At 43.5% G+C, this 14,072-nt stretch overlaps 1 protein-coding gene across 1 annotated transcript; it reads right to left on the bottom strand.

Annotated features, from left to right (window-relative positions):
• Positions 1–350: 350 nt before the first annotated feature.
• Positions 351–8,239, bottom strand: tnfsf10 (TNF superfamily member 10). The gene is made up of 6 exons (XM_070853162.1): positions 8,107–8,239; positions 7,095–7,220; positions 4,187–4,232; positions 3,956–4,072; positions 3,101–3,345; positions 351–583 (listed from the first exon to the last, which is right to left on the bottom strand). Exons 1-6 carry the CDS (start codon positions 8,212–8,214, stop codon positions 374–376), a joined length of 852 nt encoding a protein of 283 aa, XP_070709263.1. The 5' UTR covers positions 8,215–8,239; the 3' UTR covers positions 351–373.
• Between the last annotated feature and the right edge of the window lie 5,833 nt (positions 8,240–14,072).

The raw sequence follows: 14,072 nt of genomic DNA, 5'->3' as shown, positions 1-14,072 counted from the left end.
CGGCCTAAAAGAAATGTTTGTGCAGCAGAGACTGTAATCTTTGTTGAGTGGAGCCATGTCAGCGTTAAGACACTCAAATAAAAAGATCTGGTGGTTCTGATTAGCTCCCACTCGCTCGCACACAGCACCAGATCCCCGGCAGTCTCTCCTCCGCCCACCGATCAAACCGGTGTTGCCAGAGATTCTTTGGTCCCGCTGAGCCGCTGCAGCAGTTTCTCATCTTCTGGGCTCGTTAACAGTGGAGGTCAAGAGGCTGCAACAATTTCATGTTTTACCAGACAGATGCACTCAAAAAAAAAAAAAAAAAAAGGAAGACGACGGCGTCAGTGGATCTGGTGGATTCCCCCAGATCCCGAGCCTCACGTCCGCCCGTCTAGCTGATGAGAAACGCCCCGAAGAAGCTGCTTTTCTCGTCCATGTCCACGGCCGAGGCGTTGGTCACGGTGACGAACAGGCGGTCGCCGCTGCTCAGCGGGAACAGCCCCCCCTGGTGGGCGGAGTGCAGGGAGAACTGGGAGCCCCGGGACCAGCAGGAGGTTCGGCTCGTCTTCATCAGCAGGATGGGAACCGGGTAGGAGCTCACCTGGCGGGAGAAGAGCAGGTGAGTGAGAGGTGTGACGTGTGGAGGAGAAAGGGAGGTGTCCGTGATGCGTTCGAGGGCTGGATTAAGGTCGGAATTCGCAGCTATCAGTTCTTAAACTGAGTGATTCAGCAACCAATAATTAATAATCAAGTGAATGAAAGCATAATAGAACAACAGACAGCAGGAGGGACACGTTTCAATAAGTTACAATAAGAACCCTAAAGGAACAGCAGATAAAATAACAGTTCTTTAAAATGTATTAAACATTTCCAGCAGATTAATGGCAGAAGGCATCAAGTACTTAAAGAGTATTGATTAGTTATAACATCAGCCTGAAGGCTACGATACTTCAGAGGCTCATATATTTATATTTATCTGACAGCTTTAGTTCACTAGACTTAACGCTTATTATTAATTATAACCAGTTTTGGCCAGTTGGCGTCTCTTCTCGTCCTCTCAGCTCGTTTAAAATGTGTCTGAGTTGCACCAAAGAGACTTTTCCCCCCTCTAAGTCTCTCAGATCATTAAAGCTGTTCAAACTATCCAGTATTTCACAATAACAAAGAGAAAAACCCAGAAACACAAACACACAGATACAAAAAAACTTAGTTTTACATAAATAAAGGATCTTAGTTCTCTCTAACCAACCGCTGCAGCTGGATTATTGGCTCAAATTTGGGTTTTTTAAAATTAAATTAAACATTCTCTGCAAGCGCTTTCACTTTTTCAGCAAAATAAAAGTAAAAACATGTTTAAAAAAGTAAAATACAGCCAGAATGTATTTGCTCTGTGAGGGGGATTATGTTTGATCCCTTTTCTAACAGATCAGCTCATGTTCTGTTGTTATATTATACATTTATATATTTATATTAAGTGGCTGAGAGGAGAAGGCCTACATTTCTGATTTATTTAACTATTTATCACTCAGATGAGTCGATGGATGCTCTTCAGCCCGAGATGAACCAAAGCGTTGGTCAACATCTGCACACTTTGAACGACGTCATCGTCCCTCAAGCTCAAACTTTATGAAAACATCATAATAAAATCAGACAATGTGCCGTTTGGGCCGACTTTCCCGTGAAGTCGCACGCCTGTGAGCCAAATGTACGACACGTGTCCTTGAATGCACCACAAAGATTCAGATTCCTTCCTTTTTATTTTTATATCTACCTTTAAATCACTAAAACTCCTTCAGTATTCATCTGAATGATGAACTGGACCAAGATTTCATTACATTATTAGGAGTTGTATCATTTTTAATATACAGCTGAAGCAGCTTTTATTTAGTGACACGTGTCTCTGAAATATTTCACTTCACTGGATGTTTGTGTCGTGTTGATGCTCCGTGAGTTCACTGTCTGGATTCACATTAGTCACATCAGAGCAGATTACTCAGGACACCAACCACAACCTCTGCGGCTGTGAATCATCAGTCTGGGGGGGGTCGGGATGTAAAACTAAAGGATTTAAATCAGATGTGCAGACGTTTGCTGTCTGTCCCTGAATCTGCAAAAATAATCTAAAAATACACGACTGAGGAAGGAATCTGCAAAAACAGCATTTGATTTGATTAAATTAGAGTCTTTTCATTAACGTAGAGAAAAAATGCAGCTGAAATATTTATTAAAATCACTGGTGGAACAATTTAACTTACTTATTTAACTTGTATATTTTCTTTTAATGCCATTTTATATTTTTAATTTTTACATATAAAACATATGAAGAGTCTTTGAAATCAGCAGTTAATACAAGAACAGCTGAAATGATTCATCTTTGATTGATTGGATCAATCAAACAGGGTCAATCAACAATAAATTCAGGGTCCTGAAGTCTTGAAATTTTAACCGTTACGTCTTCAAGGTTAATGAATATCCTTTAATTCAAATGTAAACCACATATTTTATCACATCTGTTTGTTTCCTGCCGTCTCAGATAATAAAAAGGAGGCAAAATATTAATTTACCAACATTTTCTCCAAATTCCCCAACAGCTTCTAAGAGTTCAGCTGAAAGTGATTCGTCCGATCGATGAACTTACTGACAGAAAACTAATCGATATTTCCTGGGTGCAGCTGAAGATTTGCTGTTTTCCTTTGATTTTTCTGATAATTTGAATGTTTTTATAATAACATCGAGGTTTTGACTGTTGTTTTTGACACTTATTGTGAATATTTATTCATATATTTATATACAAACAATCAATCAATGGATTGATGGAGAAAATAATCATCAGCTCAACCAACTCCAACAGTAAAATCCTGATTTTTCCATCAATAATGAGGAAGAATAATCTTATTAACAGTCACAGAGGACACTTTTCTGCTCATAGAGTACTTTTACTTTCAGTAATACTGTGGTTTTAGTATTTCTACTTAAGGAAAAGCTGTGTGACAATAAAAATGAGTAAGAAAAACCTTAAATCGACAGCATGGTCAAGCCAAATGAAGAAGAAATAACAGCAGAGCAGGTTGGAGCAGCAGAATCACACAACCCGACCTGAGAAGAAGAGCACGCTCACCTTTTTATAGACGTACTGCAGCAGGGGTCTCCCTCTGTCCTCCGCCTCCTCGCCGTCCTCGCCCTCCTCCTCCAGGGAGTGGGTGTGTCTGAAGTAGGTCTGGGCGTAGACGTAGTAGAGGCCCGGCTGCGGCACCACCAGCTCCCCGTCCACCAGCTGGACGTCCTGGAGGAAGGCCAGCCCCTTCTGCCCCTCCCACCACGAGATCTTCTGGCCCTGAACTCGACGCCCGGCCGAGACCGGAGCTGTGGAGAAGCAGCAGACACACTCGGAATAAAGAAACGAGTCAGAAAACAATAATCTGTGGTCGATCAAGGTGTGAGATGTTGAGTCATGATTAATAATATGGACGAAAAACGTTGATAAAAGTAAAAAAACACTCAAATGTTTTGTTTGAATTATGATTTTTCTAAATCAACATTACTATGAGATATGAAAATACTATCACATATTAAGAAGCAACATTTTAATATATTATATCATCATTGTATGTTAATGGTTCATCAGTATTTTTACTTTAATGATTCCTAATTTAATTAACTTTTCCTGGTGGAAACAGGCTCCCGTAGTGACACACTGGAGAAAATGTACTTCTCAGGCGAAAACAGAAACTCTGCACACACCATGTTTCACCCTGTTGGAGTCAGACCAAATTAAAATGGCTGAAATTCAAATGCAGTCTGGTGCAGGAGCCTTCAGCCGGAGCAAATGCCTTCTCAGTCTCGTCAGACACGAAACCGATCATCAATCAATCAGTTAGTTTCAAGCCAAAGCTCAGCCCAGATTTGCTTGTTAAATTCAGACACCGTTGCGTGCAGGACTCACCTCCACCTCCTCCACCTCCTCCTCCTCCACCTCCTCCCTCTCGCTCCAGCTTGGGCATGAAGCTGCCAGTGACGTGGGCTGCGACTTTGGGGCGAGGTGAAGCCCTGTCCACCATCACAAGTGAGGGCAGCACTCGAGAGACTTCATCTAACACAGACACAAAAACAGTTTTACGAGTTTCTGAATCAAATGTATGTAATTTATCTGCAGCAAGAAAAAAAATCTACATCTTTTTTTTTTCTAATTTTTTAGTTTTCTCACCTCTGACTGCCGATGAAATCTGCCTCTGGTAACGCTGAGACAGCGACTGCAGGATAAACAGTGAAAAAAACATTAGAAAATCACATGTGAATGTATTTTCTCAGGAGCTCTGTGACACATTAAAGTCAGAATTATGTTCTCAAAGGAGAAAAAACGATGCAAGACAACAACAAAAAAGCCAAACAAAACCTGAACTGAACCCAAATTTCTAAATGGCATAAATACATTTATCTCCACAGGTCTGCCTGCAGCCTGCTGTTGAGACTTTAACCATGAAATTCAGGAAGTTTGCTCTGGTGAATAAAAAGGCGCCTTCATGTTCAGGCCAGTAACAGATCCTTCCCTGTAATCGACCCCTCGCTCTCTCTCTCTCTCTCTCTCTCTCTCTCTCTCCCCCTTCCTCATGTTTTACGTTCCTTCAGCCAATGAACTGGCTCACAAACAGGCAGCTACTGCCAAACTGATGAAAATCATTTTCTAGGCTGTGGTGGATTTTAGACGCGCTCATTTTGGTCGAGGTTGTTTCCAGAAATGTTACACAAATTGGGGGAAAAAAACATGACGGCAAAAGAGGCATTCGGAGGGTAATAAAGACGTATAAGGGAGTATTTTTCTGAATATTACATATTACCCATGATAGATAACTCGTGCAGAAGGAGCCAGTGAGCTCTTTAGGTAGCCGGTGGAGGTGCCAAAGGTTAATCATCCCCCCTTTTAAAGTATTTTTACAGCTTCAGCAGTAACTGTCAGGAAAGAAAACAACCCATTTCTGAGCTAAATTTACCTGCAAGAAGTCAGCGTGAAGCAGAATCTCTGGGTCAAAGAGCCCCGTAAACACCCAAATATAAGAATAATTAGACTGCACCATCTCAAACAAACAGCTTTAAATCAGTTAGTATTTCCCACAAATACTAAAATCGAGGCCTCCCAGTCGAGTCATTCAATAATATTTAAATAATTAAGAAGCCATCACCTCTAGTTTCTGGCTGGATGACTTTATTAACACTTTATTTTTTGTGTTTGTTGGATGTTTTAGCCTCACTAGCAGCTTGGCTCCAAGGGACGGAAATGTCAGTCTGTCAGTCTGTTGGTTTGTCGGTTTGTCGGTTCACCACTCTGGTCCAGACTGAAGCAGTTCAACAGCTGACAGATTGTCCTTAAATCTTGTTCAAGCACTCATGTTTTCCAGAAGAAGAATCCCTCTGACTTCTTCTCCTGCTCTAAAGCGAGGCTGACATTTGTGATTTTAATGAAATGTCTCAACAGCTATCCGACGGATGTCTGGTAAATTCACTGCAGACTTTTCCGTCCCCCTCTGCGTGAATCGGAAGCATCTTTGGCGATGCCGTCCAGTGCTCTGGTTTATGACAAGTGAAGCAAACTGCTCAATAAAACATGTTTGAGGAGGAGAAATATGGGAAATATTGGAGAGCGTAACATTCGCAGACGCACGAAAACAACATGTGATTTTTGGCCCTTGACTGTCTGATGATGATCTGACGTTTTGTTTATATTCAGAACTAAATTTAATCAGCAGAAAATACTTGGACATGTCAGACACAAAAAACAAACAGTGAGCACAAATAGAAAGTAAAGGAAAAACACTAATAATGTGTGTGTGTGTGTGTGTGTGTGTGTGTGTGTGTGTGTGTGTGTGTGTGTGCAGGGCAGGTGAATGCATTCCTGTGCTGATTAAACCTCACAGGATCACATCACATCACATCTCCGGCTATGAAGGAGCTCATTGTGTGTCTGCAGACGGTGATTTGGATCATTTCAGCATTTTTCTTCCCCTGCTGATGTTCAGCACTGATACCAGCAGCGCGGGAAGCCCCTAATAATGATAATGACAATACCAATAATTGGAATTTTGTAGCTAATAGACACAAAGTCCTCAAGAGTCACTTTGTTGAAGGAGTTTTTCTGTTTTTTTGTCAACACGAACAGACACAAACTGAGACGCTTGTGCGGAAATTCCCATTTTTCTGGCAGGAATGTGGAAAAAAAACCGTCTCCTGTCAGAGTGAAAGATGATTCCTCCACTAAACAGTAAAGTAGATTTTTCAGCAGCTCTACGTGACGCAAGAAGAAATGATGAACTGCAACTTCTCGCAGCAGGTCACGTGACGTTTTTACGCTGAAGTCTGAGAACACACCTGGATCTGCAGCAGGACTGACAAGAGGTTGGGTTGCATTGTGGGTAATGTAGGCACCAGGTGTTAACAAGGAGGGAGAATGAAAAAATGCTTTTTTCTGGCTCTTCTGCATTGATTCAGATCCTTTTTTTGTTGTTTTTTTTTAACTGATTTTGAGTCTGACAATGCAAACAAACAGAGGGCCATCAGGCACTGCAGTAGCTGCAGATTAATGTATTGATCGACAGCTGTTTCAGCTCTAAATGGGTTAAATCTTGACTTTACAGTTGTGTACAGTTTACAACGTGTGGCACTGGCAGGGCAGACGTGTCTCTTAAATCTGAACTGTGTCCAAAACATCAGACCGTACGCCTCGTTTAGCTCGACTGTACGCTCATGGCTCGGCTCCCAGTTGTGTAAAGTACGATAACATGAGAGACCCTGGAATGATAATAATAAAAGAAATGAAGCTGCTTCATCATTTTTCTTTGTTGGCCTCTGCAGCTGAAGTGTGGGGGGATTAGTAATGTCTCCAAACTCCAGTGGGTGGGGAGTTTTTGATCCAGAGCAGGCCAGAGAGAAAACTGAGCTTCCAAAGCCAGAAAACTCAAAACTCAGCTGGCCAAATAATCACTGAGTCATTAATACTGATCAGCGAATACTGATATGAAAAGGTCATTCGTGGTGAGGTCATGCTGGCTCACAGCGAGAACGAGCCGCTGAGATGTTTCTGTGTGAGGAAGGAGGTGAAGAGGTCATCTCCTCCACCTTACCTTCTCAATGAGCAGGTGGAGCTGCTGGGTGACCTGCCAGCACGGATCCCCGCGCACCGCCGTGACGCTCTGCAGGTCGGCACCCGTCAGGCAGGAAACACTGCTCCTGGCAAACGTCTCCTTCATCTGCACAGAGTGAAAGTGTCAAGAGGAGCTTCGAACAAGTAGGCCGGACGTCCCTTTTGATTTCTCCTCACACTTTGCAGCTTTGTAAGGACTGAATTTTATTAGATTCTCATTTTATTTTGTACCACAATTAGAGGATTTGCCCTTTTGAGGGGGAAAAACAAGGCAAGAAGCACCTCAGGCTCACAACCAGTGTCATAAACTTTCTCCTGACTCAACATAATCTCCTGGCATGTGTCCGTCTTCTTTACTTGTCATCTGTCTGTTTAGGTTTCATTTCCCTATAGCTGCTGCATCTCATCTGGGCCAGTGATTAATTCCTGTAAACACAGACTGAGAGTTGGTTTGGACTGAATCCAGGTAACCAAAGGACTGTGGCTCAGCCAAAACAAGCAGAGTGAGTCCTGCGCACACACACACACACACACACACACACAGCCCTGTAAAACCTCTTCCTGATAATCGCAGCTAATCATAAAAATAGCTGCAGTTCACCTCTCTTTACTTCCTTGTCCCATTTTTCTCTTTGCTAATGCAGAGGAAAGGGCAGCGTGTCACTGCACGATGCTGCGTTGTGCGAAACTTTCCTGTAAAACTGTAAAAACCTGCGTGGCACTGAGCAGAAAGCCGTTAGAGGTGTCCAGGACTGATTGTGCCCCCTGGAGCGCATAAAAAGTAGCTCAAAAAGTTCCCCCTCAAAACTGTCAGCAGTCAATCAAAGCATCAAAGTCTGTAGAAACTACACTGAAGTGTTTAAATTCATCATAAGATTTAGTTTGCTTGTAGCTGCGTTCACGATTTTGCGTCCACTTTTACGCACGATGCGTAAAAAGCCTCCGCGCGTCACCGGTCCGCAAAAACCGAGCAATTAAAAGTTTTTCCTCACCGAGTTGAGAGCAGTGGTGAAGTGCAGCACGGTGATGGTGACGACCACAGTCTGCAGAAGGACCGCCAGCAGCAGCAGCACCCCGAGCTTCGGACCGGAGCCCGTCATAACGACAGACCCGCCGTCCGGTACTCGACCAGCGCCGTCCCGTCCCGATCCCAGACTTCCAGAGCGAGAACAATGGCAGAGGGCTGACTTCTTAACTTCTACCCTCCCAGTCCCCTGCAAGCAGCAGCAGGAGGAGGAGGAGGAGGAGGAGGAGGAGGCGGGGCCGGCCTGAAGAACAAGAGCCTTTTCCCTCTATGAATTTCTCCTGGAGAGATTATTGTTTCATTTCTGCGCTGGAAAAACACAGATAGCCTCCTAGTTTATTGTGTGAACGCTCATATCGTCGCTGCAGATCTTTGCTCTGAGCTCTGCTGTGAGAAAACACACACAATATATGAGAATATGATCAGATGGGATGTTTTAAAACGTGCACAGAGTGGTGGCACCGCAGCTGAGTGCTGGCACGTACATGACATTTATTGAGTCAAAGTAAAGTTTTAAACACTTGTATTAAATCTTCAACGGCACGAATCCATATATTTAACATCACTGTGGAGCTGCACACTGATTTAGGTTGTATAACTCAGGGGAAAACCATAAATTAAGCTTCCCTTCAAAGGCTTTGGCATACCAGACTTATTCAGCCCTGTACGCAGACTTCTGACCATATGTAGCCAAGCTGTCAGGTAGCTCAAATAGAAGCTTTAACAGATGTTCCTTGTATTTTATTCCCCCTGTTTTTATCTGTTTTAGTTCCAGGTCTCTTCACTTTTCGTCTCGTCTTCACACTGTGCATCCATCACGTCAGCGTGCAGGAGAGAAAAAAAGGCTTTTTAAGGACAGAAGTGAGGAAGACTGTCCGTATCAGTGATTGGAGGTGGACGGTAGATTATAATCAGTAGACTTTACTGCAGCCAAGAAACAAGTAGATCATTAATCCTGCTCTGATAAAACTGGACAGAAGCTCGTGTCATGGCTGGAGACGTCATCAATACGGTGGAGGGAGGTTAAGTAAGCAGTACAGCTCTTGAGACGAGCGTTGTTATGAATTGGTACTAAATAGATAAAGATTTATTGACTGATTAAGAACTGAGCATAAAACAAAAGCTCTCCTTCCTGAGGGTGGTGGTGGAGGGTCATCCAGGGGGCTCAAGCAGCAACAGGAACTAAAAACAGAGAAAACACTTAATGAGAAACAGTCTGATCAGCCATCATTATGCAAAATGGCCCCTTGCTCCCACACTGGAGGGAACCGTGCGCCTAACTTCACTCAAACTACGAGAAACTCATTTTACAGAGTTGCTCAGCGGTGTGAGAAGTCTATCGGATGAGGAGCCTCTTGGATGCTGCAGGATGTGTCTAGTCTTTATCAGGCAGCGTAACTAAAACATGATGTTCCTCTCTGTCTGTCTCTCTCTCTGCTTGGCGTTGTGTTGCCCGGCCTGCTGATGGACAAAGTAGGTTGGAAAGAATTTTGTGGTTGAATAATGAGATACGCAAGACAAAACATTTGTTTCTCAATTTTCTACAGTGTTGCCCTTGAAAATCCATGTTTTGTGTCAGTCGGTGGTAAGAAAGCGCCGTCATAACTAAAATGTTTGGAAATGGATCTTGTTAGATTAACTTGTTTGTCCTCTGGCCTTGACTTTTTATTTTATTATTTCTTTTAAATCTAACTTAGAATAAATGCCACATGGTGTAAAAGCTTTAAAAACAGGAGGTTCAGATGGGCCAATTAGAAATTAGCTTCATATGAGGAAATATCCAGACCTATCTGTTGTTTTGATATCTCATCGAGTTCTCTGAACTTTGTAGGCGGCACTGGAAACCATTACGATGAAGTTGATGTAATTGTGGCAGAATTAGATATCTTTGCTTGGATTTGTTGCCTATTTTAATTTGCTGGAAAAACTGAAAACAGACAGTCTTACGTGGATATTTTATCCATAAACAGACCCGTTCCCATTAACATTGTGTACTCTAGTATAAACAGTGATATATAATGACATGTATCATAAAGACATCAAGTTGTTGTTTTTTATCCGGGAGATTTTTGAGCAAAGCAGAAGAAATAATTTAGTTTCTTTGTGGGTTTCTGTGGTTTCACTCATTCCTTCGCCTGGTGTTGACACACAAGCTCTTCTTCTTCTTCTATTTATCACAAACCGGACATTAAAATCACATCACTTCCTGTGTCCCAGGAGGAAAAAGACCTTTCTGACACCCTGGACAAGCACATTCAGCAGGTCGGCTGTTTGTAATGGAAAGCAGGACATTTGAGAGCTGTGAATTTATATTCTGAGTCTGTTATGTACTGTGTATATCTATATCTATATCTACACTACTCACTAAAAGTTAGGGATATTCGGCTTTCAGGTGAAATTTCAGGATGAACCTAAAATGCATTCTAACCTTTCCAGGTGAACTTAATGTGACCTTCTCTAAACCTTTGAATGCACATGTCCAACTGTTCAGTGTCTCAGTACTTTCTGCACCAGCTGCTGTTCTCTAACAAGAAGCTTAACAGCAACATTCACAACAGGTTTGATCCATGAATCCACCAATACATTTCCTGCTTCAGTTAGAATTGGTATTTAAACAGTCCTCCTCATCCTGCTGTTCACATTCTGACATCATGAGACCAAGACGACACCTAACAGTTGATCAGCAGCACCTCAACACTGGAGGCTTCAAACAGGAAGTCCTCAGACGGAGGTGTTCACTGAGCTTAGAGGGTCACAGAGTGTCATCAGGAGGTTGGAACAGTGATACAGAGACTGGAAGAGTCACAGAAAGGAGAGGAGTGGACGTCCTTTGGCCACGTCCCAATTTACTGAGACACTGGAAATGTTTTGTTGTGGTTTACCTACCACTGTTGGTAGATTTTCTTTTAATAAATTGTTTAAGATGAATAAAATCACCAGTGCATGCTTCTACTTAAAAGCCCTACTTTCATGATATAATATCACTGTAGCATTCACTTTTTACATTTTCCATATATTTCACCTGAAAGTGGAATATCCCTAACTTTTAGTGAGTAGTGTATATATATATATATATATATATATATATATATATATAGGTAACAGAGGAAAGCAGCACCATACCGTCAAGATAAACAGAAGCATGAAATGTTTTTAACATCTTGCATTCCCATAAATCTCCAGATATTCAGACACCTAAATCTGCCGCTGCTTCCCAGTAGAGAAAACTTTGGACTTTATTGTCAGACTGATCGCACTGATACTACAATCAGGCAGAAGCATCAAAAAAAAAGGGACCAGACTTGAACCGGAGGTCTTTTTTGCTGACGTCAGTGCTTTGCACAGCATTGCTCGCTCTACTATCAGGGTATTGTTTTGCAGCGAGGCGGGCTGAGCCTATAAATGGATCCTGGTCCTGCGAGCTCGCTCCTGCATCTGCAACATCTGGCCTCAATCTGGCTCCTACGCCCCGCCGTCCCCCGGGAGACGCTCTCCGCCTAAGGTTTCACTGCGCTCCACCGCTACGCCTGCAGGGCCTGCTGGGGGTAACACACTCTGCAAACTGTGTGTGTGTGTGTGTGTGTGTGAGATGAGGAGCACGGAGAGTATGCAAAGGTCAAGATCGTCAGTGAGAGCATCCTCAGTGCACACACACACACACACACACTTGGTTTTTGCCTTAACAAGAGCCACAACATGTCGAAGCACAACCTTAAACCAAAAACAAGCGTCGGCCCTGAAATGAAGCTTCACCGTCAAGCTTTCTGAGCAGAAACAGGACTGAAGCACCCGTGATGTTAACACACTGTCATTAACACACACTCATGCACACACTCTGAGTGTACTTCTGAACGCCGGCCAAGTTTGCGATACGAAGAGGGAGAACTAACCGACTCCCCCGCAAAGTCGACTCCCTCTTCCAAACCTCCACTCCCCTCTGCTCTCGCTCTTTTAGCGTCTGTCAGCTCTCCTACTTTGTTTTCCTTCCTTTAAAGGTTTCTCGGCCACTCTTCCCCCCCCCCACATTGCCCTCTCATCTCACCTTCAAATCTGCTGCACTGACCTGAAGCATCGCCAAAACGGAGCAGTGCAGTATTGCAAAAGCGTGTTGTACGAGATTAATGAGGTGTGTTTTCATAAATTCTGAGCTCACTCCTCAAAACCTGAACAGAAACCCACAAAATCCTGAAAGAAACTCGTACCATTGCGAAAACATGTTGGCGAAGGTGGAACAAGGTGGTGTGTCGATAAAAGCAAAATGGAAACAGACTCGTTGAATTAATCATGAGCTGTAACCCTCCAGTGAAAACGTTAAACAAGCATCATTTGAGGTTTAAACTCCGTCTTCTTCTTCTTCTTCTTCTACAGCGGTATCACGGCACCTGACTGGTGACGACAGCCAGTCGGTTGCATCGCTTTCGGTTGCTCAAATCGATCAAACAGAGGAAAGACGAGGAGCTTTTATCGAGCGGTCAGACAACGCTTCACTGCGCAGTTCCTCTTGTCTGATCCTTCGACAGCATCACGACCAACACGTGTCGCCATCTTCTCGTCACATCACCTAAAACAGCACCGCACTCGTTTCCCTCCATCTCGCCCGCTCTGCTGTTTGCTTCCTGCCCTCCATCTGGGCGCCACCTGACTGCAAACAACCTATTTGCCGACCACCTCCTGATATTCACAGTCACAGCAGTTGGTGCAGACGTGGAAAATGTTTTATTTCCTCCTGCAGGTTTTCTGAAATTTCACTTAAAGTCAGTCCTGTGTGCGGATGGAAACTTGGCCGTTGTGCGTGTTGTAATTCAGACAGGAAGAATCATCATTGTTGTCGTGGTTTCAGCTACACCTGGATCCCAGGTGTGTGCGTCAGCAGACAGACGGTCAGATGCACAGGCCTGCACCCTCACTGGAGTCGTTTGAGTCTGGCACGTAGAGAAAACACAACTTCTTGCATTAATTAGATGCTGTCTGGACTTGTTAAAGTGTTTACGCGGAAGACAAGAGGGAACCAGAGTTGGCAGAGCAGCTCACAGCCTGCATCATGGTGGACTTTCAAACAAATGCTTTGAACTGACTAACAATTTGGATGCTTTTAAAAACAGGTGGCGCATTGTACAAGTTCTGTGTTCAAGGCAACGTGTCGGCGCTTTTGTTGCTCTTTGCTGTTGTTTGTCTCCTAACTTTGTTTGACGGTCTCCTAGGTGTGAGCGCTGCCGATCTCTCTGGCTCAAATCAGCTTCACTGACATGAATGTTTAGGTCAACATCACCAAAGCAAATGAAAGATGGACGGACGAATGTGAGCGTTTATCCTCATCTTCATCATGAAGAGTCGCACCGTGGGGACTCACCTCGGACTCTTGAGACAAAAAGCTGGTCTTCACGAGGCAAAAACGTTAAATGTTTGGTTTAAGATTTAATTTTTGGGAAGACGAGGGTCGACTGTCGGCAGCGAGCAGCTGACGCATGTGGAAATAAAAGATTATTAATGTAAACGTAGACGTTATCTATTAAAACAGCAACTGTGAAAACTAACATGCTCGCTCTCTCTTTCTGAGTGCTCGCCAAGGTAAACACCCTGCTGACACACACACACACACACACACACACACACACACACACACTCACACACTCACACACTCTATTAATTTCACCCCTGGCCACATTAGAAAAAACACAGTACCCAGAGCTGAACAATATCACTGATATCTGGCAAGAACACACACTCTCACACACCCACACACACACACACACACACACACACACACACACTCGGGTAGAGGTGGGACTACGACCAATGGAAACCTGAGAGCTGACCAATGAGCAAACAGGAAACTTTTGGGGACTTTCCAAAGTTTCCAAACTTTTTTTTTTTGGCTCCACAGATTTTGGGGTTTTTTACATTGACCTATGTGTGTGTGTGTGTGTGTGTGTG

The sequence above is a fragment of the Pempheris klunzingeri genome, chromosome 21 (genome assembly GCF_042242105.1).
Source record: "Pempheris klunzingeri isolate RE-2024b chromosome 21, fPemKlu1.hap1, whole genome shotgun sequence".
Taxonomy (NCBI): domain Eukaryota; kingdom Metazoa; phylum Chordata; class Actinopteri; order Acropomatiformes; family Pempheridae; genus Pempheris; species Pempheris klunzingeri.
Note: the sequence above shows the minus strand (reverse complement) of the source record. Positions and strands in the feature narration are given on the sequence as shown.

Coding starts and splice junctions, on each gene's coding strand:
- tnfsf10 (XM_070853162.1), bottom strand. CDS start 8,214: ATGACGGGCTCCGGTCCGAAGCTCGGGGTGCTGCTGCTGCTGGCGGTC. Junction 4,073..4,186: donor GATTTCATCGGCAGTCAGAG/GTGAGAAAACTA, acceptor TGTCTGTGTTAG/ATGAAGTCTCTCGAGTGCTG. Junction 584..3,100: donor TGCAGTACGTCTATAAAAAG/GTGAGCGTGCTC, acceptor TTCTCCCGCCAG/GTGAGCTCCTACCCGGTTCC.